This window comes from Haliotis rubra, unplaced genomic scaffold (genome assembly GCF_003918875.1).
Source record: "Haliotis rubra isolate DU_JTF1 unplaced genomic scaffold, ASM391887v1 Scf642, whole genome shotgun sequence".
NCBI classification, from domain to species: domain Eukaryota; kingdom Metazoa; phylum Mollusca; class Gastropoda; order Lepetellida; family Haliotidae; genus Haliotis; species Haliotis rubra.
Window position 1 is genome coordinate 25,199 of NW_025767349.1, and position 24,992 is coordinate 50,190.

Consider the following 24,992-nt stretch of genomic DNA (forward strand, 5'->3'; position numbering starts at 1 on the left):
AATCCAAAACTAATTGTCTACACTTTTGTAGAAAATATAAGCCGTATAAATACCCAGAACTATCTTTAAATGGCTCTCCCATCAAAGTTGTTAAGGAGGCCAAGCTCTTGGGTCTAATTTTCGACTCTCATTTAACTCTTTAGACGCATATTAAATCCCTTAAGGACAAATGCCTGAAGGCCCTCGATTTGTTGAAAGTTGATTCCAACTCAGAGTGGGGAGGGGATCAAGCTACCCTCCTCCACTTATATCGATCATTAGTCCGCTCGAAACCTGATTATGGCTCCATCGTGTGTGGTGGAGCCTGCAAAAGCAGCCTAAAACTACTTGATTCTGTCCACCACCAAGGCCTAAGACTTTGTCTTGGGTCTTTTAGAAATTCTCCTGTTGACAGTCTCTATGGTGAGGCTGATGAACCATCCCTTAACCAACGGCGTATAAAATTAACCTTACAGTATATAACGAAAAAATACATTCTAACGAATCTAATCCTACTTTTAACTCTATTTTCAATCTTCTTTATGAGGATCTGTATAACAAAAAAGTCTTTTCTTGTTCTACCTCTGGGATTAATATTCAACCCTCTCAATGCTGCTGGCATTGAGCTGGAAAATATCTCTCCTTCCCGTCGTCTTTCTTCTCCTCCTTGGCAATTAGTGAGGCCACATGTTGACCTAACACTGACAACGTTTAAAAAATCCGAAACTGATGAATTACAATAAAAACAAGAATATTTATCTACTAAAGAGTAAATCAATCAAATCCCGATGAGTCGAATGCCGGTGTCTCGAATATTATGCATAACTCGAAGTACCTGTCGGTCCCGACCATTCCCTGTTATTGTTGTCATCATTTGATTTCCGGTTACACGAATTCGTCTCATAAATACACACGATGACTCGAAATGGAAATTTGATCCCTTGAGATTCAAACAACAGTAATCTTGTATACATAAGCCGAAGTCAGTCAATGAGAAGTTAATTGGTGTTGCTAACTGATCCAATTAACAAACCAGTGCGGCTCGCACCTTTCCGCTATTGTCGGGTGAGTTCAAAAGGCAGATTAGTGATTTTACGGAATACGGAAGAATTAATAATACATATAAATCCTTATTTACAGATGGGTCCAAGGATGGTGGCACGGTTGCTTGTGCCACTGTCATAGGATCCAGAACAATATCTTCTATTTGACAAAATTCCAGTTCTTTTTTTACAGCCGAAGCTAACGCCATAATAACAGCTCTTAAATATATAAATAAACATTCTAAATATCAACAATATATCATATTTTCTGACTCTCTTTCTTGCCTTCAGGCTACTAAAAATCTCTCTTGTAAACATCCACTTTTAATAGAAATTAGAGAATTGTATAATGATCTTGCTACTGGCCAATGTGACATCGTCTTTTTTGGTTACCAAGCCATGTTGGCATTACTGGGAACACAATGGCTGACCTTGTTGCTAAGGCAGCACTCATGAAATCTGTGACACCATCTCTGATTACAAAGCTTCTATTAGATGTTATATCCGTGATCTGATGCAGAAGAAGTGGGCCACCCAAGTAGGTATTAATAAATTACATGAAATTAAACCCTATATCGGTTACTCCTACTTGGGTTGTCAGTCCAGATTTGAAGAGGTCATTATACGACGATGTCGTATTGGCCATACTAGATATACTCATGAGCACCTGTTAAAAGGTGAGGATCCTCCGGTTTGCATCCCTTGTGATGAGAGAATCACGGCCAAGCATATCCTGCTTGACTGTATAGATTTTTAAAATCACAAGGGATAAATATTTCAATGTCAAAACAGTGACGGATCTTTTTAATGTTAACTATCATTTAGTCATTGAATTTTTAAAAGAACTAGAATTACTAGATAAATTTTGATACGTGGTTTGTAAATAGATCAATATTTTATTAGTAGTAGTTTAGATCAGTAACTGAGATTGTTAGTGGCCCTACCGTCAAAGGGGGTGGACGTATTGTAAAATTATTGTCCTCCTGAGAGGGTACGTAAGTCCCAAAATATTCAAAGTTAAATATAAGGTTACCAAATTTTAAAACGTAGTATTTTTGTTCTTTTAAAATTCGGCTAACATTTCCTACAGTCACCAGCGGCTGAGGGGATGTGGTAAATCCAACTAGGGTCCATGCAGCAATGTCACTGTAAGTCCCCATGGTCCCTAGTATGTGGATCTACCTTCAGTTGTTGGCGATCTATAGCCCGAGTTTTATATTGTATTGTCTTCTAGTATTAAAATGTTTTAGTTTTGGTTACTAATTTTTAATTTCTACCTGTGATAATGTAGTTGTTTTACTGTCCTTCGTTGACAGCTTTTTACCAGCCTCAGTCTCTCTGGTGACGTTGGGCCCACAGCAGATGTTGACGTTGATGAAACGGCGTCAATATTGGCCCACGATATGGACGTCGAGAATGGAGACTGGCAGCCCGCAACCGATTTTGAATGGTCTGTGAGGACACTCGACCTCTAAACATCTCAGCCACGTAGGTGACGTAGGACGATTTGACAGTCTTCTGCTCGTGACGTCACACGTGGAAGACCCGACCTTGGGCGATCAGAAGTGGTGCCAGTTTGTTGTAGACGACCTCGCAAGTCATACACAGTACGGCGGCTGCATCCCATTGCTCTTGCGACGTCAATAACTGATCTTCCCGCTTGCAACATGCCAACGGCATGTTCACGTTGCACATTTGACAATCGTGGCATTTCAAGTACCGTTAGAACTGTGGTTTAAAAGTGTTTTTTCAATTCTTGAGGCCAATGCAAACACGTACATATGAAGAAAACTTCGATGCGAAGATCACGTGATCGACTGCACGTGCAAAACCTGATTTGGCACTAACGTCATTTGCACGACGAATGGATGGGTTTGAGTGGGTTTTGCTAACGTTTTTCTAGAGTCGAAAGATAGGGATCCCATTTCGGATACATAGATGTATCATCAGAGAAAAATTATTCATTATTTTTCAAATTACATTTTGTGAAGTTTCTTTTTTGACTCAGTATATAAATCTATAACTTGATTTAGTCACGAAATGGCTTAAATATTGCTAAAGTGACTTTAAATTTTACCTCACTCACTCACTAACCCAGGACATTACACCCCTCGATAGAGCCACACCCAGCTTGGCTACTTGCCAAAAGATACCCCTTCTTCAAACAACAATGCCGCTTCATAGTGCAAATGTGTGCTCTCTGGCGACCTTGCCGTGTGTATGGACCTTGTGATAAATGTAGAACGAACTGTGCAGACCCCCTGATCCATGTCCTAACATCATGTGAAGCCTGTGCTTGCTGCAGAGGCCAACTCTGGTGAGACTTTATCAATGTGGGCCCAGTGGAGCTGAGCGTGGAACTACACAAGACTGATATGGACCTGGTGGGCAGCCTACTTTCCTGCCGTCCCCCAGTACTGCTCTCTGACGAGGAGACTGAGCTGTACACACTGACTGTTGTTAACGGACTCTACGCGACCTGTAATGCATGGAAACTTTACGCGTCTCTCTTCTAAACTTAACAATATGTTAAACTTATCTCGCACTCTCATGTACTCTCCAAGGGATGAATAAACATGTATACATCTCCATCACTTCCCAAACCAACAGAGCGTAAGGTTCACGACGTTCGCGAGGCAGATTGTGCAGTGTACTCGACCCAATTATAAACTCTGAGCATCGCATATTAGACACATCTGAGCGGAGCTGTCTCAGGTAAAACAACAGGAATGAGGAGTCTATCTTGAGACTGGAAAATACAGGTATGTGGCAGTATATGCTTAGTTTTGTCAATGCTTGATGGATACATTTAATCTATGTCAAATATAAATATGTCAAATGAATGTTCATAATATCCTCAGAAGATGAGTTGCAGTATTGTATTACACATGATACTTCAATGTAACCGTTAAAATAGCAAACTGTGTCTTTTGTGTTCGTTCATTCGTTCTTGATAGACATTGACGACAAAAGAAGACTTAGCTATATCTATCTCCCCACATGAGAATCTTGGGAAAGTCATATTAACAACGCCATACTATTGTATCGAATGCTCACTGTGATCCCACTGTTATGGGCACAGCTTATTTCACTTCCTCGTTGCAGCCATCACTTATGCCTCGGTGGGTTAGAATATTCCCTCGGCTATGTGTGACTAACAAACAACATATTGAATTGTGCAATAGTAACAGCCTGGATCCCAGGGTGTGCTGCTCTTCTGCTTCACTGCATCCGACAGGGACTACACAATCGTGAACTCAAGGCCATATATTTATTGTAGAACAGTCCAAGAACACGGGTGGTGAGATCATTCTCAGCACTTTCAGCGATATAGCAAAGAATAACTCTTTACTTTTAGAGAAGAAAAACGTTACTAATACGAAATATGAACTCACATATTGGTGTTGAAAATGGGGTCATTGTTTCCATTTTCAAAAATTTCAGGTGCACAATAGACTGATCCAGTCCCGGCCGATAAGCCCCGCCCACTTCGTTTTTGACGTTAGGGGGGACAACCACTGGCAAATCACAATGGCGTCACCGCCGGCGAAACGTTACGTGATTGCGAACGTTGTTGATGAATTCTGCTTGTGATACTTTGGTATCCGTCGTTTGTGAATGTTATTTAAAGAGGCAAGTTATACGTATGTGATTTTTAATATATTTTAGCTGGCAGATTACAACTTGAGAGTGAAAATGAGTTACATGCCCGATGAAAAAGCGTCTCGACTAGCTGCTGAGACTGTAGGAAGCGTAATTTCTTTCGAATCAATTAATCTATCTGGCAATTCACCTCCGTCACAGATATTAGCAGGGGATGGATAACTGAATTTTGTTGTTTGGGTTTATAATTTTTTTAAACTCGTGAACACAACCACATGTTTATGTTGCAGATCGTTTCGGTATCTATAAATAGATTATCAACACTGCGCGTGGCGCCTTTACTTATCCGTTGGCGTTGTTCAAATTTAGTTCAATAATCTGAAAACATGGGTTTCTATCTTTTAATGAATTAAGAGAATGGTAAATAAAAAGCAGAAAATATTTCCCGTCTACTACTTCATGCACCTTACTTGTCTGTACAATTAATGTAAACAAATCAATCACAGCATAACCTATTTGATCTTATTTGGAAATCTGGAAAAGGTCATTGGGCTTGTAAACGATATGTTTCCATGGACGTATCTGGACATACCCAGAAGCAAATATTCAACAGCTGATCTGCAGCAACTCTCAGTAAAGTTTCTCTCTTCAAAATCTGTACGCCATGATAAAATGACACTGAATAAAGGAAATCATTTTTTTAATCATCATTTCCATTAAATTTTTCTATATGTACTTTGTTGTGGAATCCTAATTTACATACAAACTTCCACAATACTGGACTTCATGAACTGCCAGCGTTTATGTACAGGTATGTCACAGCACCAGAACACAAAGAAGATCCAAGATACAGTCTGCACCTGTACACTAGCTGACCCATCTTCCAGAAATAGGAAACATGTGATGCAAAATTTTGGAACAGAGAATCCACAGTTATCCGAACAATTAAATAGCATTGAAATAGAATGTTACACAAAATACAAATGTAGATCTATTGTTTTTTATCAGAGATGTTTAACTGCTAACTACTAGTGTAAATAAGGTGCAAAGAATATATCCTATGCTCAAAGCCTTCTGTCAATACAATTACATATTGACATTATTGCTTCTTAATTAAACAATGATAATCTTTGTTTTATTAGATCTGAGACCATATCCCTAGAGGACATAACACTGATTTTGATCTATTTCCTTTTCTGAGATACTTACTGGTGTCATAAAAATTATAGTAAAGTTCATTCAAAATTTGGTAAAAGTCATAACAAAGGTTTAGGAAAACAGACATGAAAATGTCCTGAAGCGTTCACCTCCTACAAACCCGTGTGCAATTTAATATGAAGCTCATTTTGCAAATAACCATCAACAAACCTTGAACAATTTGTCCAAATCCACCATCTTATTAAACACTAGCTTTGGCTCAGTCTTCAAATATAAGTAACCTCCTAAAAAACTTATGATTGATCAGAAGAATTACATCAAATACGGGTTAAATATATGTTTCAATCTTTATTCCGTTACATGAAAAGTCACCTGAGATTTTGGTAAGTTATTCTGTTCCAGGACTGGATAATGCCTGACCAGGGTTTGACCAAATCGTAGCCTTTGCTTTTTCAAATGTTCTGCATGTTGAAATAACTTTAATGAGTTATGATACTAGCAATCACTTTCAGAATTATCTTATTAGTAAATGTAGTATTTAAAAAAACATCTAAAAGCAGGAGCCAAGAAACTGTGTTAATACCAAGTGATTGTCCTGCCATGATATGTATGGTGTTTGTTTACCTAGTTCTGCCTTAAAATCTAAAAAATCTGATATGTCAATCAATTAAATAATTATTTATTATTGATTAGATTATTATTAATTTTATTACCTTTCCACGTTTACTAAAAAAACCAAGATTCTTAAAACATACCTTGCTATCATTTCCAGTGAATTAATCAAAATTACAGTTGTAATATTACTCCTAAAATGTACCATTATATGTGAATAATTTATGTGGTAACAAAATTTCAAATAATGTTCTCATAATTAAGATATACACTTTATTTCACTCCGTCCAATACTCCAGAAAGTCACTATTTTTCTCACATAGTTTTCGTATTCGATCAACATGGAGGAAGGTTATTCAGTTCAAAGTCCCATGCAACTCTTCATAAAAAATCTGAAATATTTAAAGCATGGTTTTATAGGCACTCATATGAACTAATTTTGTTACTTGGATATTGCATGATAGGCAACTGCTGACGCTGACAATATTTCCGTTTGAATAAAAAATATTACTCCTCGAACATTTTGCTCTGTTAACAAGATACTGTAGGCCTTCAGAATGTGCTTATGAAACTTATAACATCCTATAATGTGTGACAAATTGAAGAATATCTAAGAGCGAAGGGGACAATATCCGCCACATTGTTCTTTCATGTAACAAGTTTTGCTATTTCGGTTGACCCTAACCGGGTAATCTATCTTACTTACTCCCCTTATCCACTACAACATTGCTCTTTACTTTCTCCCTTATCCACTACAACATTGACAGGCTTTCTCGCCTGTCTCATTTGAGCTTTATGGCGTACCAACTCAATGCCTAGTAGTGACTAAAAACGTTAAGCAAAAACAATTTTGTAGTAACAAGAATTGTCCGTGTTTATAACACTTGCAAAGTCTTAAACTGCTATTTGTTGTCATCAATTGGTAATGATTTTGCACATGTGCAAAAGTGTGGAAATTCGTCCAAATTCTCATCAGCAGGCAGACGTAGGTTTCCTGAACGATGGTGCAGACATTTAACTGATCGTTAGGCCTATCGCGTTTCTTGATCCGCCTCCATTTTTGTTGTCTTGACCGTAATGGTTTTGTTAAGGTACACATCAAATCGCAGCAATATGTAATAAACATAGCGAGTGTAAATGGCATAATTCGAAGCACATCGCTTCGGATGCATCGTTTGACCCCGGAAATAAGTCTGACAAATCCACACAGCGCCCGGCCTGCTGATTGGCCAAAATTGACGCATGCGCCAGTTTTGTTTGACAGACTGGATCGGTCTATTGACTAGACTTAGCATATGTTTCATACGGGAACCACCGGTGGAGCAGGACACGCTCACCTTTTCGCAAACACCTGGTATCATCAGAAGATTAATAAACACATGTACTGTCATCGTATCGCATGGTGACAATCACTGTATTGTCTGGTCCAGACACGATTTGATTACAAACAACATCATACAGCTGTAATGCTGCTGAGGCAAATATCTGCTCACCATATAGTCACAATTGTACAATCGACTCTGCCTTTAACAGAGATTTCTTATGAATATGGAAAGAGTTTTATCGCTTCTATTCCCATGTAACGACGACTTTCGTGTCTCCAAGCTACTTAAATAACCTTTTCAATATCTACGGTTAATGAGGCATATTTACTAAACACATTTATGTTGACAGGAATGATGTCAGTCACGATCTACAGTTTGGTTTGGATTGTTATTCCGAATCTGATGACATCACTGGGTCACCCACAACATTCCGATATTGAGAAATGCAACATTCACCACGAAGCCAATGAAACAACAGTGGACTGTTCACGTCGTGGTTTCAACCGAGTTCCACAAGGATTTCCACGAAACACAACAGTCCTTAACCTGAGTACCAACAACTTACCAAGCCTCAAGAAAGAATCACTCCCCAACCTTCCTTCATTACATACACTGCTCGTGAATGATAACAACATAGAGTTTCTGGAGGAAGGTGCTCTGCAAAGCCTACCTGCCCTTCAAGAACTAAACTTGGATGGGAATAAATTGAACTTTTCTTATTTCTCTCTTCCTCTTGGGACATTCCAAAACCTGACATCTCTGACAACACTCCATGTGAGCAGAATGAGGATGCGGTTTACTTCATTGACATATCCTGATGCTACATTTGCTGATCTTCACCACCTCGAGTCACTGGTTATTGACGGGGCTGGAGAACCGGTGTTTGGACCTGGCTTTGCACAGATGAGGAGGCTGAAGAGTCTCAGTTTTGGATCACAATGCCTTATCAGACGTTTGGGGAAAAACTCATTTGTCAACTTCAGGGAAGCACCTGTCAGGGATCTGTCATTGTCAGCATGTAGCATTCTTATTTTTCTGGACGCCAATGTCTTCTTTCCTCTTCATAAACTGAAGTTCCTGTTTGCAAGAGAAACTGCTCCCTTTGGCCTGTATGAGTCTTTCCTAAGCTTACAAGGACTCAGTGGAAGGAACATGACCGAAATAGACTTTTCACTTGTGCGTACATATCCTGTCTCTGTTCAAGGTGTTATGAAGAACCAAAGTCTCGTGCTCACGTCTGAGATGACACGTTACCTTAAGACTATGTGTGTTGAGCGACTGATTCTAAGGAATAATTACATCGTGGTCATTGAAACTGGCGTGTTATTGCAGGAACCGTTTCAAAGTTGTATAAAATATCTTGACATCAGCTACAATTCTATAAAAGGTGACCCCAGCTTGTTGTTCCATCTCCCTGAACTTGTTAACCTAGCTGTACTGGATGTGTCAAATCAGGCATATGTACTTTATGCTGGTGATGGACAATATCAGCATTCCAAAGACATACCAAAACTAACCTTTTTTGGAAACATGACACTTTTTCTTCCTCCATCTTTGGAAAAACTTTTATTAAGTGGTTCAGGAACACATGGAAGATCATTAGAGGGAACTAACATGTGCTTTCTGGAGGTAATAACTTGTGGTATTTGGACCTTTCCTATTCTGCCATAATAACAAACACTTCACGTGTCTTTGGCTTGGAGCATGTAAAATATCTTGATTTCTCAGGGAATTTCTTTAAGAAAATACCGTTGACATTTTTTCAGTCATTCCCAATCGTCATGACATTGTATCTGAAAAATGTTCATTTTGATACTGATTTGATGTCTAACATGAGTTCACAAACATTGTTCAGTCCTCTCAAAAACGTCCACCTTTTAGATGTATCCCATAACATTCTACATAGAATGTATGCTCACATATTCGGAAATCTTAAGACCTTAAAATATTTGAACTTAAGCAATAATATGTTTGAGGACGTTCCTATTAAATTGTCTGGAATGTTGAGCATCTCTCATATTGATCTTTCATTTAATTCTATCAGTTTTCTGAGCGTCAACACCAGAACAATGTTAGATCAAAGGGTTCTTGTTTCCCAACCCATTTCACTTGACCTCCATGGGAACATCCTGTCTTGTGGATGTGGAACCCTAGACTTTCTGACATGGATAATTGACACAGATGTCCAGTTTCGACACTTCGATTCATACAGCTGTATCAACACTGAGGGTCAGCTCATTAAACTTTCAAATATTACCAGTTCCTTTAGGAGACACTGGAGATCTTGCTATGGTAGATTTTGGCTCGCCTTTTCAGTTTGTCTGATGTGTGTACTGATTTCTGGTCTTATCGTTTGTCATTTGGTGTTAAAAAACACCATCTCTTTAAAATACTGGATATTGAGGTTGATAGGGTTTGATCATTTTGTACCACGAAGACAAGATTTTAAGTATGACATATTTATTTATTATTCTCAACATGATGATTATCAGTGGGTGTGTACCACGTTTCTACAGAAGGTGGAGGTAGAGAGAGGTCTGCGACTTTGTATTCCAGACAGGGACTTCGATGTGGGCGTTTGTGCAGCTGAAGAAATTATCAATTGTATTCACAACAGCTGGAAGACTGTCCTGTATGTAACAGAGACCTTTCTTCAGGACGAGATGTGTTCCTTTACACTCTCATCTGGGGTCTATGCATGCAACAATAACATGCCCAAGAGACTAATACTTCTATATTCCGACACCATCTTGCATCACCCTCTGCCACCATTACTCACTCAGCTTCTGGATGGAGATAATGTGTTTGTTCTGGAAGAGCTGGAAGAAAATAGAGCCTGGCAACAGTTCTTCGAACTTGTTTTGAAGTGGATCTGAACATACGTCTTAGATATTGTTCCTTTTCATTCCAATATTTGTTCCTGTAATAGTGTATGCGGAACAATTCGTTCGTTCCGCACACACAGAATTTATTCCGGGTAAATAGGAATTTTCACACACATCCTAATGTGTCTTAAAGATGGTTTTGTTTGTTGGGGTGGTCTTAAAAATTGGGGCGTGTATTTTTTTTTGTTTTGTTGTTTGTTGTTGTTGTTTTTTGTTGTTGGGGTTTTTTGGGGGTGGGGATTGGGGGTTTGTTTGGTTGTTTTTGCTTGGTTTTGTTTTGTTGTTTTTGGGGAAGAAGGAAGAAAGGATTCAGTCCTACGGTCTGGAAACAATCCTGCGGCTATCAAGAAGCAATTATCATGTGTGAAAGTTCCATATAAAATGACTCAATACAGTATTGTCATCAGTGGCATCATTTGTCTTTGTTGTGGGAATTGGTTTCATCTTTTGTTATGGCTATACAAAATAGCGCTAAATAATGTCTATTTTAAATAACACACATGGTTCAATTACTTTGAAATGTAATTAATTAAATTACAATTACCTTGATTTTACTCAATTACAATTACAAATACGATTACACCTTAAATTAAAATGTAATTAATTCAATTACAATTACATTACCACTGTAATTAATTACATTACAAATTACTTTGTTAAAAAAACAAAAAAACAAATATATTTCTGTATTCCTTTAATCAACAACAGATCGATGTTGGTAAGCAGTGGTCACTAAATCCAATTCATATTTTTGTCATCAAAAAGTGAAATGCAAAATTAGATTTTATCTACAATGTACACTTTTTGATCAAATTTGTATTTTTGCATATTTCTTTGGGATTATTATCAAATAGACACCTCTATCACCTCTTGTTGCAAAAAACACTTTGTCCACCACTGTTGCCTTAGGTTTTCTGTATCATGACATCATTACAGCCCTACATTACAATATAAATCTGCCGGTCTCTCTGTCTGACATAATCCACATTAACATACTAAAGGATTTGTCAACTTGGATTTATGGCTTATTACCTTTCCTGATTATAAAAATAGGACTACAGTTCAGTAAGATTTTGAATATCATATCCAATGAGAAATAAACAAAGAGGCCATTTTGAACTTGACTAATAGTACTGTTAATCCCCATTTCCTCAAATACCAACCTACATTCAGTCACTGATTCCCTTTGTTTCACAAATGTGCAGCTGGTGATAGTTACAAAGGCTTAGACATTCAATCTCTTTCAAAACTTAACACCTGCTAGAGTATATACCGACAACAAGCATCTTATTGAAAAACACTGCTTTGTCCTCCTTATTGTACAGAATATAATTGCAAGGGTTGCCTGATGACCACCAAAATAAAAAAGTGAGATGTAATTTGATGTAATTGAAAAAGTAATTGAAAAATTCACTTACAAATTACATGCAATTACATAGATTTTTGTAATTAATTACATTCAATTACAATTACAAATTACAATTACCCCATGTCTGTTAAATAATCCAAATAAACACCATCACAATATTTGATAATATGTATTCACTTTGTGCCATTTAGGTACGACCTAATAGAAATCTAAACCTTAAATTTGTTTAACATCATATAAATCGGTGGTTGTGTAATATGGCAGCCTAACCTGCCATTAGATATGGTTCCTTTTTCTTTAAAAATATGTGCTTCTATTTCAATTTATTATTTCAAGGATGTATGTTTAATATCTACATGTCATTTGATAAGGGTCCTGATCGAAATCCTGACAATACTGAAGAATTGTTCAAATATCGTTCTATTTTAATTTGATCTACATTTTAGGTAAACTTACAGTGATCAATATGGCACATTCTGATGGTTGCTAATTTCTGGTCACTAGTTATCACAGGCTTCAATGGAGCAGAGTTATCCTTGATCTCGTCCGATACAATGAGTGCAATGAGCAGTGTTTTCCTCTTCCTCCACAATCGGTCTGTTGCATTTTCCTGCTGTGTGTGGCAAATGACCGCTCGTTAATTTGATTTTCACCCAGATTTAAAATGATTCACGTGTATTTCGGGCTAGAGAAAACCCGGATGTGGACAAGTTGGACGAGTTCATTTTGCATTCAATAATGACTGGAATAGGTTACACCTACGGTATTTGTTCCTGTTCGATGGAATATTTGCCGTATGTGCGGAATTTATATTCGTGTCATCCATTCTCTATTTCACGGCATTTATTCCGAACCGGAACATTTACTACTCGGAACTAAATCATGTTTACACTTATACCGTTGTCAAGCAAGAGTGGCAACTTCTAAAATGCCAATCAAACAGATTATTTGGCGGCTGTTGTTCTGTTTGAGTAGCAGGTTTATTACGCTTGATCAGGTGTCCGCTGAGTCATTATGATGTGATTGTAATAAATTAATGTATCAGCAATCTTGATTGTCTTGCGATTATTAACTTCGATTGGTAGTGGCTGTACCCTCAAAGGGGGTTAAAGTATTGTAAAATTATTGTCCTCCTGAGAGGGTACGTAAGTCCCAACAAATTTAGAGTGAATTTAAACTTACCACTTTTTTAATCGTAGAATATGTGTGCTTTTACTTCATGGCTAGATTTGTCTTCAATCACCAATGGCTGAAGGGATGGTGTAAATCCAGCTAGGGTCCATGCAGGTAGCAAATGCATTGTAAGTCCCCATGGCCCCTAGTATGGTGATCTACCTTCAGTTGTTGGTCATCTTTAGCCCATTTTTATTTTGTACAGTCTATAGATTGATTTAATTTCACGTTAGCCTACTAGTTTTAAACTTATATAGCTGTGATACTCTAGTATTTTTACTGTCCTTCGATGACAGGTTTTTATGCTCTAACTTTTTTGATTTTCATATTGATATAAACCAGAATGTTCTCGTCACGATATTGCTGGAATATTGCCAATGTGACGCTAAATAATAACTTACTCACTCACTTGACTGTCTTGCATTTTTGTCTAGTTATTTTCCACTAGCATTTCTGGAAGGTAGATAGCACCGTGACAATAGGCCCGGGTGAGAATATTGATCTTCAGTAACCCATGCTTGTCGTAAGAGGCGACTAACCGGATCGGATGGTCAAGCTCGCTAGACCATATCAGGGGCCATGGGGACTTACAGTACTTTTGCTACCTGCGTGGGCCCTAGCTTGATTTTAACCATCCCTTCCGTCATTGGCGAGTGTGCTTAGATTTAAATACAAATTACGATGACAATAAAACTACGATTAAAAAGCTTGGTAGATCAAAATTTACCTCCAATGTTTTGGGACTTACGTATCCTCTCAGGATATAATTTTATAATACTTTAATCTCCTTTGAGGATACAGCCGCTAACAATCTCAGTTTCTAATTTAAACCGCCAACAGTACTACTAAAAATACATCTATCTACAAAACATATGAATAAAAAGCTATCAATCATTTCTAATTCGTTTAAGGATTTTCATTTAAATGAAAATGAGTGGTATATAATCCCTGTGTAAAAATGAGACGCATCTGTCCAGGATTTAATAAAATAATATTGAACTAAATCACGAGAATGTCATTTGACATATGCATAACATATGTATGGAGAGACAAGTATTATTCAAAATGAATTATGTAAGCTATCATCACGACATAGCTCATTTTGGGCCGATCAGGCAGACTGAATTGTCCGATACAATTCCCTATTTTGACATGCCATACGTTCCCGAAATATTTCATGTGAACTATTGACGGGATTTAGCATGTTTACCGCGGGTGCTACCGGTGGGGCAGGACAAGCTCACCATTTCGCGAACACCTGTTATCATCACTAGATTCATAAACACACGTACTGTCATCGTATCGCAGGGTGACAATCACTGGATTGTCCGGTTCAGACGCGGTTAGTCTACGAACATCATACGGCTGCAATACTGCTGAAGCAAATACAATGTATATGCTCATCATATAGTCACAATTGTACAATCCGATCTGCTTTTGGCAGAGATTTGTTATGAATGTGGAAGGGATTTGCGGCTTCTGTTTATCCGCTTACAAACTATATATAAGAAACATGTAAACTTTCACACGGATAACTGGATTATCGACTGAATGGCAACATGATAGCATTACCTCTATGGTAATAGCTGTTTAACTAGGATATCATGCATTGCATTCAGAACAACTATACAAGTCAAACCGTCACAACGGTAGCAACAAATAAGATTCACAAATGTATAATAAAGCCACTATAATACAGATGAAAAACTCGGGGTATCTTTAACCATATAATTCATATAATTATGTTTCCAGGACAGTTTTAATTCCCGCTTCTAACATTTTTTGGCTTCACTGAGAATGGCGTGAATCCTAGCAGCTAGCATACTGCAACTAGGCAACCAAACGTATGGGAACTTTACATAATGAACTATCTGGGACACGCCCTGAACACGCATTGTAAAGTGAAAGCGAAATATTTATCAAAAATATATTTGATCTGACAGAAATAAGTGATAGAGTATGGTCTTATGCCGCTTTTAGCAATATTCCAGCAATATCACGGTGTTGGACACCAGAAATAGGCTTCACACATTGTGCCCATGTGGAGAATCGAACCCGGGCCTTCGGTGTGACGAGCGAACGCTTAACCACAAGGCTACCCCGCAGTCCCTAGCAGGAATGAAATATTTGACAAATAGATATTTGATTTGACAGGAATTTAGTATGAACACCAGCCCCGATTTCTCGAAACAAACTTAAGTTTTTACTCAAATTTCAAACTGAGTTTGACAATTTGAAACAACTGAACTTGTAACTCATCGATATCGATATCAGTCAGTTCTGGGAAATGCATTTTCTGCGTTTTCTCAAGTTTGAGTAAAAACTCTAACTTAAGTAAAAACTCAGACTTAAGTTTGTTTCGAGAAATCGGGACCTGGTGTCATCACTGTTTTTTAATTATTCATAAGCACATACTCTTGTCCAATGGAGTCTTTTAGCAGATGTCTGTCGTAGAAGTGGAAAGGGTATTCACAAATTGGGGTACAGTTTGCAAATGATAGGTAAATTAGAAACAAGTCTTGATTGAATGGTCACAAAATACCTTCTTGCAGTAATAATGGTAAAGCCAGTATTGGTAGAACTGCATCTTTGAGTGAGTGAGTTAACATTTAACGTCACTTCGGCAATATTTCAGCCATATAGTGACGAGAAATGTTGTACATACACAATAAATACAAGTAGTTAAATAACCAGTAATCGACGGACTGTAAAATAACTAGAGTATCACAAAAGAGTTAAAACTAGCTAGCCTCACAGGGGGTTAAAGTACTGTAAAACTATTGTCCTCCTGAGAGGGTAAGTAAGTCCCAAAACTTTCAAAGTCTATTCAGATCTACACACTTTTTTAATCGTAGAATATTTGTTGTTTTATTATGGCTAACTATCAGCACAATCGCCAGTGGCTGAAGGGATGGTATAAATCCAGCTAGGGTCCATGCAGGTAGCCAAAGTACTGTAAGTCCCCATGGTCCCTAGAGTGGTGATCTACCTTCAGTTGTTGGCGATCCTCAGCCTTTTCATATTGTATTGTCCTAATCTGAAATCCTATTTTAGAGATATATGCTAGTTTTATTTCTTGATATTGTGATATTCTAGTCGGGTTTACTGACCTTCGATGACAGGTTTATATAATTTACCATAAAGTACTATGTATAACAATTAAATGTTCTCGTCACGATATGGTTGAAATATTGCCAATAAATTATAACTCACTCACTCACTAAAACTAGCTAGCATGTATTTTTAAAACTAGGAAACTATTTTAGACAATACAATGTAAAAATGAAGGTAGATCACCATACTAGGGACCATGGACTGCATCTTTGAGAAACTTTTAGAACGACTGACCACTGTCATGTCTGACGACCAAAGAAGGACAGATAATTCGAGTTCTATACAGGACCATTCTTGCTTATTGACTGCTGTTCATATCTGACCAAGACAGCATATGGGTATTTCTTACTAGTAGTTCCATCAATCATAACAAATACATGTCTTATTTCACAGACTTACACTTACTTAAACTTATCAATGAATATAATATTTAAGCCAATGTGAACAGGCCTGACGAAAGTATTGTAACCGTATCTGACACTAGAGGTCAGGGCCCCGATCCACAAAGCGTTCTTAACGTTACGACCTGTCGTAACTCTGTAGTTTGTCAAAGGCTTACGAATGTCATAGCGCTACGAAAGCTTTGTGGATGGGGAACCAGTAGCACAATATAAGATACAAGTTTCAGGTACCATTCATACCTCATGACAAATAATGATGATAAAGAACAGCGTTTATTTTAGAACAGACAATCAGATATCTCGGTCACACAGAATATGTGTTTCTTGTTTAACCAACACAGAATGGTCGCTCCTAATGCTATAATAACATCGTCGCTCTTCCATATATCTTATCCTTACTCAGTACGCCAACCTTAAATTCCCCTCAAATTAGTAATGCTCGTTCTTTTATAAGGTGTTATGAGAGTGTGTTTTTGTAAGTTGTAACTGCAATATCACATTGATTAGGTGATAGGTATTATTGGTCACAATGTTTAAAGTTTTGGGTGTGGGTGGTGGCTCACAGCTGCCTCATGTATGTTCAATGGCAATAGTATTTTTTAGCCTTTTTGATAAGGCTCGAGAGTTGCCCCCCTTGGCTTTATTTTGTTTTTGACTTCCGGTCGTATGTTCGAGAAAGTCGCCTAATGTTCTGAGTGGATAGTGATGCTGCCCACCTTTACTAGAATGCTCGAGAACTGTGTAAGAGCTATATAAAGGCTGGTTGTTGTGTTGTACAGCGGGACTAACACACGGACTTTTCATATCACTGGATTTATATATGTCTGTCTGCCTTCGTCAAGCTGACCTACATTTCAAGACTGACCGTGCGTGCCTGACTGCTCTCATTGTAAACAACCTTCAATCAGTATATCTGATCTCACTGTAAATGTCAAGACTCGTGGTGAGTTGATATCTTATATTTGTGACCCAATATTTTAGATTTGTGACACAATTGCATTGTACTAGATTGTCATTCATTGTAGCTTGCTCATTGTTTGTTCAATATATCATTGAACATTTTAGATTTGTCTGTGTTCTATTTTGCTACTTCAAAGGGGATTCTTAAACTTTTTGTAACGGCAAATTATTAACTGTAACAAGGACATTCAAAATCATATTAAAGATTAGAAGAACTATAAAGAATGAACTATATTAAGAATACAGATGTTACTGGAATGCAGGTTAATATGAGCTAACACAAAGTAAATTTAGGAATACATGAACTTAGGCACATTAATGTACATACATATGTGTTTAAATAGTAAAAGTTAAATGGATCAACTTGAGGCAATCTCACTCACGTGTGATTTTGTCTCAATAATTATAATAACGCAAACGCATGAAATGTTAGGTGTGAACAATGACAAATATGTGAAGTCATCGTATAGGTAAAGACTGAACGTTACCGTAATTTGAACATTAACATAGATTTATCAAAACACCTGGATACAGTTAAAGTATTATACACGTACTAGGTACACACACAAGCACGCACACACACACACACACACACATATACACATACACACATACGCACGAACTACAATATGAATGACTAATGTAAACCTGAGACAAATATACTGGACAAAATAAGTTAGGGATATTGGTATTTTTATTATTGATATTTTATCAGTGTGTCAATGAATTAACAGATCATTATTTCAAAATTTACATATATCCCTGACTATTTTTGACCAGTATATATGAAGAGCCACGAAGTTCCAGTTCCTCAATAGATCTGCATATTGATGCATTTGGCTGTACACACATTTGAAGAACGTAGAGGACAATCCCATAACGTAATGCTTCATCAAATTGATATGTATGCATTTTCTGTATAATATGAGTGTATTGAATCAAAGTCGAACATTTTCAATTTCATGTTACAATCACGTCAACTGACAATCTAATGTATCTTCTTAAACAGCTAATCTTAATTACAGTTGATAAAGACAAGTGACAGTATTATCATTAGAAAGACATGAAGATTCTCACATTGAACGTTAAATCATACAATGTTATGCTGGATAACCAAGTATTCAAACAAACGTGTATATATGGAAAGACAAGTGTTATTCAAATGGGTGAGTGAGTGAGTTTAGTTTTACGCCGCACTCAGCAATATTCCAGCTATATTGCGGCGGTCGGTAAATAATCTAGGCTGGACCAGACAACCCAGTGATCAAAAACATGAACATCGATCTACGCAACTGGGATACGATGACATGTGTCAAGCAAGTCAGCGTGCCTGACCGCCCAATCCGGTTAGTCTCCTCTTACGACAAGCATGGGTTACTGAAGATCAATTCTAGCCCAGACCTTCACGTGACATTATTGAAGCAACCAACACTACATAGCTTAATTTGGGTCAGTTAGGAGGATTAGATCAACCCAATAACAAACCAGACAGCAGAAACATATGCTATATAACAAGGATATATAACAAGGATATACATTTGGACATTGTCTGAATGGTAACAATGCATACAATTCGGGGCAACAACACAAGTCATAGAATGGCAAATGTAACATCAAATTGTATTCAGAAAGGTATATTTCAAAGCCAGTATATTACAGCTTAACAATCATATGTTTAACATCACCACGACAGGGAATAGTTGTCCATATAGTTCAATGTAGTTCCCACGACAGTTTGAATTTTCGACTCCTTGGCAGCTAAACAATGGAATTTTAAATCGTAATCTGACAGATCCACGTCCTGTAACAAGTGCCTACAGCTGAAAAACGAAAGTTTCTGGAACAGTTAGAAATCAATATCAAATACTAGGGGCAATCAAATGTTTTGAGCCTTTAATAATTCTGATGGGTGCGTGATAAAAATAACTATGATATTGAATAATGGTTTATATCATTCACATAAACGTAATAATGACATGCACATGTCGTTAGTTTCTTGTCACGTGACATCTAATCACATGTACCCCTATTGAAACGGCAGAAAGTGATAAGCTCGAGTACCACCTCGAGGGCCACCCGCGAAGCACATTGAAGAGCGATTGCCAGCAGTATACTGGAAGCGTTGCTCATCACCTGCAAGCAGCAAGCGATGGGTGAGAGAATTCCAGTGCGGTAGAGAGGGTCTGTAGACGAACCCCGTCCTGGTCAGCCACTCAACCATCACCAGACCGGAAAACATTGACCAGGTGCACACCTTGGTAATGAGCAATCGTCGAATCTCCATCCATGAGACAAGTGGCATCTCATGGATCAGTTGTAACCATCCTGCATGAACATCTACACATGTCTAAGGTTTAGCAAGATGGGTCCCAAGAATGCTCACCACCGACATGTAGCTCACGAGGGTCACCATAAGTAATGCCATGAGAGCAAGATATCAACAAAACCCCGATGAGTTTCATGTTACCTGTGATTAGTTACTTGTGATGAAACGTGGATTGATCACTATGACCGTGAGAGGAATCCATGAAGTGGAAGCAGGCCAAGTCTCCTCCGACCAAGAAGTCGTCCAGATCGACCAGGAAGGTTATGGCCACCATATTTTGGGATATGTGCTTGAGAATATTTCGATCATATGACGACGTGCATGCGTGTGTATGTGTAAGTACGGCTGCTTGTACTAGCCAGGACTTAAGCTGGTTTTATAGTGCTAGCCCACTGAGATACCATGCCACAGTGAAGCATGAATACCCCACTCAGACACATTATACTGACTTCGAGTCCTTGTTGTACCCATTAATGCCCAGCACCAGGCAGTGACCAACAAGTCATATTTTAACGTCTTTTGGTATGACGCGGACGGGGATCGAACCCGCGACCTTCCGCTCTCCGGGCGGACGCTCTAGCCACAACACCACGGAGGCGGTCGGATAGTCAAGGCATGATCCACATAAATTACCTTCCATGACGAACTACGCTGAATGGGAAATATTATGGTACCCTACTGAAGAAAGTGAGACCCTCCATCAAGGAGAAGCGCCGTGGCAAACTCAGGCGTGGAGTTCTCCTTCATCCCGACAAAGCTCCAGTCCATATCAGTCGTGTTGCACCGGTCGCTGTCGAAGAATCTGGATTTGAAATCCTACCTCACCCACCCAATTCTCCACACCTGGCACCAGGTGACTACCACCTGTTTTCCAATCTGAAGAATCACTTCCGTGGTAGGAGATTCGAGGATGATCATGAACTCACTACAGCTGTGGAGACGTGGCTACAGGACCAAGAAAGGGACTTCTATGGACAGGGCATAAATGCCTGGGCCTAGATTTTGTTGTTGCTCTCTCAGCGCTAAGATAGTCGTAAGTTAATGTTAATGTATGGCACTTACGACTATCTTAGAGAGCTTCGAAAATCTAGGCCCTGGTAGACAAGATTGACCAAGTGATCTATTTACAAGACGATTATGTTGAGAAATAAATGGGGATTGCATCAAAATATGCATCGTTCTGCTTCTAAATCCTGAGGCTCAAAACCTTGTTATAGCCCCTCGCATTTGAATTTTCGTCTTCACTAATAATCGCTTAGAGGACTGTGTGAATCTTAGCAGTATACGTCGTCTTAGCCTCCAAAATACTGGAGTTTATACTCATAATCTAATAACCATGCAACAAGTTCCTACAGCTGAAAACCTAAGTTGCTGGAACACTTCGAAAATCAAAAATCAAATAGTTGACAAATGGAAGTGTATCAGGAACCCAATGTTTGAAAACTGACGAAAAGTATGTTCAAGGTCTTGTCAAAGGTTTCTAGCTTCAGAATAGTGTTGGAGCTTTAAGGAATTTTGTCTTTACAACTATGTATCAGATTTACACTTGGTAAAAAAAATTAAAAACAACACCGAATGGCTGCGAATCGTCTTTCTACGCTCTTTTCCATTCAGAAACATCTAGAACAACCAAGTCCGATATGGCTTTGCATCCAACAGTTCTCTAGACTAAGACCATTCTGGAAAGTTCCACTCACACCACGAATGCGGTTTAATTCTGGCCATGACAGCATTTTGATAAATTAATGAACATAACAACAAACAGACAATTGCCGCTACCAATGAATTCAAGCAAAACAATCAATGATATATTCATTTCAGATTATGTATGCATCGTAATTATATCAGTGAGTGAGTATGGTTTTACGCCGCTTTTAGCAATATTCCAGCAGCATCATGAGTGAATGAGTTAAGATGTTAAGTCACATCGGCGTAATTTCAGCCACTTGACTAAAATAGTCAATAATTTCAAAACAAATAAAGGTAAATAATACAAACCTGTCAGCGAAGGACAGTAAAAACAACTAGAACATCACAGATATGAATATAAAACCAGTATGTTAATCTACAATATTTCAATTACAGAAGACATTACAATATAGAAACAGGCTAATTATTGCCAACAACTGAAGGTAGATCACCATACTAAGCAGTATAATGGCGGGGAACACCTGAAATGGGCTTCCGACATTGTACCAATGTGGGGATCGAACACTTGAACCACAAGGCTACCCAACTGCCCCCGTAATTATATCAGGGACCAGATAACAATAGTACAATATGAGGATAATGGTTACTTGCACCACTCAACTTTCCGGTCACCACAAGCTATACGCGTTTGCGTGTCTCATTCAGAAATAGTCCAGCTATAAGCTATTGGAAAGGCGGCCAAGAAACAATAAAGAGTGGACCACGAAATCTCTAGGGCCGGTGGGGTAGCCTAGTGGTTAACGCGTTCGCTCGTCACGCCGAAGACCCGGGTTGGATTCCACACATGGGCACAATGTGTGAAGCCCATTTCTGGTGTCCCCCGCCAAGATATGGCTGGAATATTGCTAAAAGCAGCGTACTCCAGTGATATTACCAGCATCGATCCACGTCATCAGGCAACGGAGACACGCTAAATAAAGCCTTGCCACCTCATCCATTTGGTCGCCAGCATATGTCGCATAGAAACAAGAACAATAATGAGTTAGGAATAAGGTTTCCTCAGATTCTCCAATATTCAAAACACTTCAGTGGTTTTTATGTACATTATGAAGGAACAGTGCACAAAAACAGGGAATCTGGGTTATGCAACTGAGCCACAACACAAAGGCATTAAACGGATGACACTTTAGGGGACAAGGTAACACACTGACATCGTTGTGATAAAGACACTCCTTCACGACTCGAGCCACTGTGGTCTGGTGTTCTTTTGCGAAAAAGATAAAATGGCTATTAAAAATCTCGTCATGAATTTTTACAGCATTCAAGTTCCGCTCAATGCCAAAAACTGTCATCTTTGCTGCATCTGTTTTTCCTTCCCCACTGTCCAAAACGACATCCCTTCAATTACATATGGCCTGGTGTAACGCCGACCTAGAGACACGTGTCCTTCCGTCAGCTCGGTGAAGATGGAAAAGTGAATCATCGGTGAAAAGAACTCATCTCCTCTCGTGCTCCCCATTGCAAGTATCGTCTGCTCCACTGGAGACGTCGATGTCGTCGTGCGCGGATGTAGCACTGTTCTCGTAGACACACCTCGATTTCTTTGATTGTCATTCTAGAAGTTGGGTAGATGAAGAATGAAGACTATTTTTATGTATATACAACTTCTGTATTCTGTATAGGCGACGTTTCGATATAGATTCTAATGTCGTCAAGCAATCGCTGCTTTTATATATCCATAAAAATAGTCTTCATTCTTTGCACCTCTGATGCCAGGAATAGGATTGACTGTAAGGGTTGCTGGCTGGTACCAATGTTGGAAGTGCGTTGCTAGAACCATCTGTCTTGTTATGTTACTGGGGCCACAACGATGAAGGTCTATACCTTTATTGCTGTATTTAAAACGTAGTCTGAAGTGCCAAATGGTCTTTCTATAAACGTTGCTTCTTCTACTGTTAGGTACCAGATCTCCAGCTATCATTTTCCCATTTGTGGCGAACTTATTCCAGAACGTCTTAAGCTTGCATTGAGTGGAAATGGTAAGTGTCTGGTTGTCTCGCATTAAAATATGTTTCTCGAATATGTCATGATTATTCGACCTCTGGGTTAGATAAAAAAAATCAGTCACAAGGTGACCAACTTACATGTCACAATAACTTTTGCCTCAATGAATAGATGGATTGATGGATGGATGGATGAATTAATGGACGGATAAAGAAAATGAGCTTGAAAAAGTTCACTTGATAATGGTGAAATTCAGATTTTGGTCCATATGACCCTTGATGTCCCAGAGATGAAGATGGATAGCATTACTAAGACTTTAATGCACTTCTTACACTCTAACTCTATCTGACCACAGAGACATTTCGCGGTCTGAAGGACGCAGTCTGCAAAAGTGTCAGCACATATAGTGGAAAGAAACTTTCTACAATGATGTGTCAGTGGACGACTGCAATGACCTGACCTTCAACCTTTTCGTTTTGAAAATACAACATTGCAGAAAGAAATGTGCTTGCGATCTTCCAGGTGACAGATAACTGATAATGAAGGACAGAGGTTAGAATGTATAATGACATCTCACCATCAAACAGAATATGTGATGCTTGTTAGTTTTGGACCAAAATTTAGAAGAACAGAAACCATTGAAAAATACATATGTTGACTCAATACGGTTTCATAAGTGCTCAAACAAATGTTATAAATATTACATTTCATTTTCATGTGATAACACACTAGCAAACATGGGCATATCAATTGGACGTATCTATAAATGAAAGTTTGAAGTTGAAAAGAACAATTACTATAGACATATTTACAGTTTCTACCACGTACTAAGAGTTCTTACACATTCAAGGTGAAAGCTACACGCATCGCTGAACATGACCATCAATCAAAAGTGTTGAATCTATATCGAATGCAGGTGTTTCTGTAAAAGTGACAAATTAATGTCCATTTCATAAAATGGGAAGGTCTTACGTTCTACCAGAAGTCTTTCCTTAGAGACAGTCCATCTCAGTGACAGGACTCAGAGCATTTAAGAGTTTTTGTCTTTTGTATGATGGTTCAAGCTTCACACAGACGTCATGGCCAGTGAAGCCACCAGTGTTTTTCTTAGACAGATCAGCACCCATCTGTACAAGCAGCTTCACCAGGTTGTATTGTTTTCTTGTCACTGCCACATGGAGAGGTGTGTCACCATTGTCATCCATGGCATTAACATCACTGCCGTGTACCATCAGAATCCTGGCGATCCTGGCATGACCCGATTGTGCACATCTATGAAGAGGTGTCCTATTATGTGCATCATCTACATCAACATCGGCACCAGCTTTTAAAAGCAACTCCAGTGACCGCTGACAATTCATGGAAGCTGCATGGTGAAGTGGAGCATCCC

The 24,992-nt window shown here is 38.5% G+C and overlaps 1 protein-coding gene across 1 annotated transcript in view; it reads left to right on the forward strand.

The window, feature by feature from the left end:
• Positions 1-20,947, forward strand: part of LOC124256889 (leucine-rich repeat and immunoglobulin-like domain-containing nogo receptor-interacting protein 1) — a 32,479-nt gene extending 11,532 nt beyond the window's left edge. Inside the window, exons 5-7 of the mRNA XM_046690859.1 lie at positions 3,750-3,784; positions 8,070-9,181; positions 20,633-20,947. Of these exons, the coding sequence (XP_046546815.1) occupies positions 3,750-3,784; positions 8,070-9,181; positions 20,633-20,947 (1,462 nt within the window). The remainder of the gene's footprint in view (positions 1-3,749; positions 3,785-8,069; positions 9,182-20,632) is intronic.
• The last annotated feature ends 4,045 nt before the right edge of the window (positions 20,948-24,992 follow it).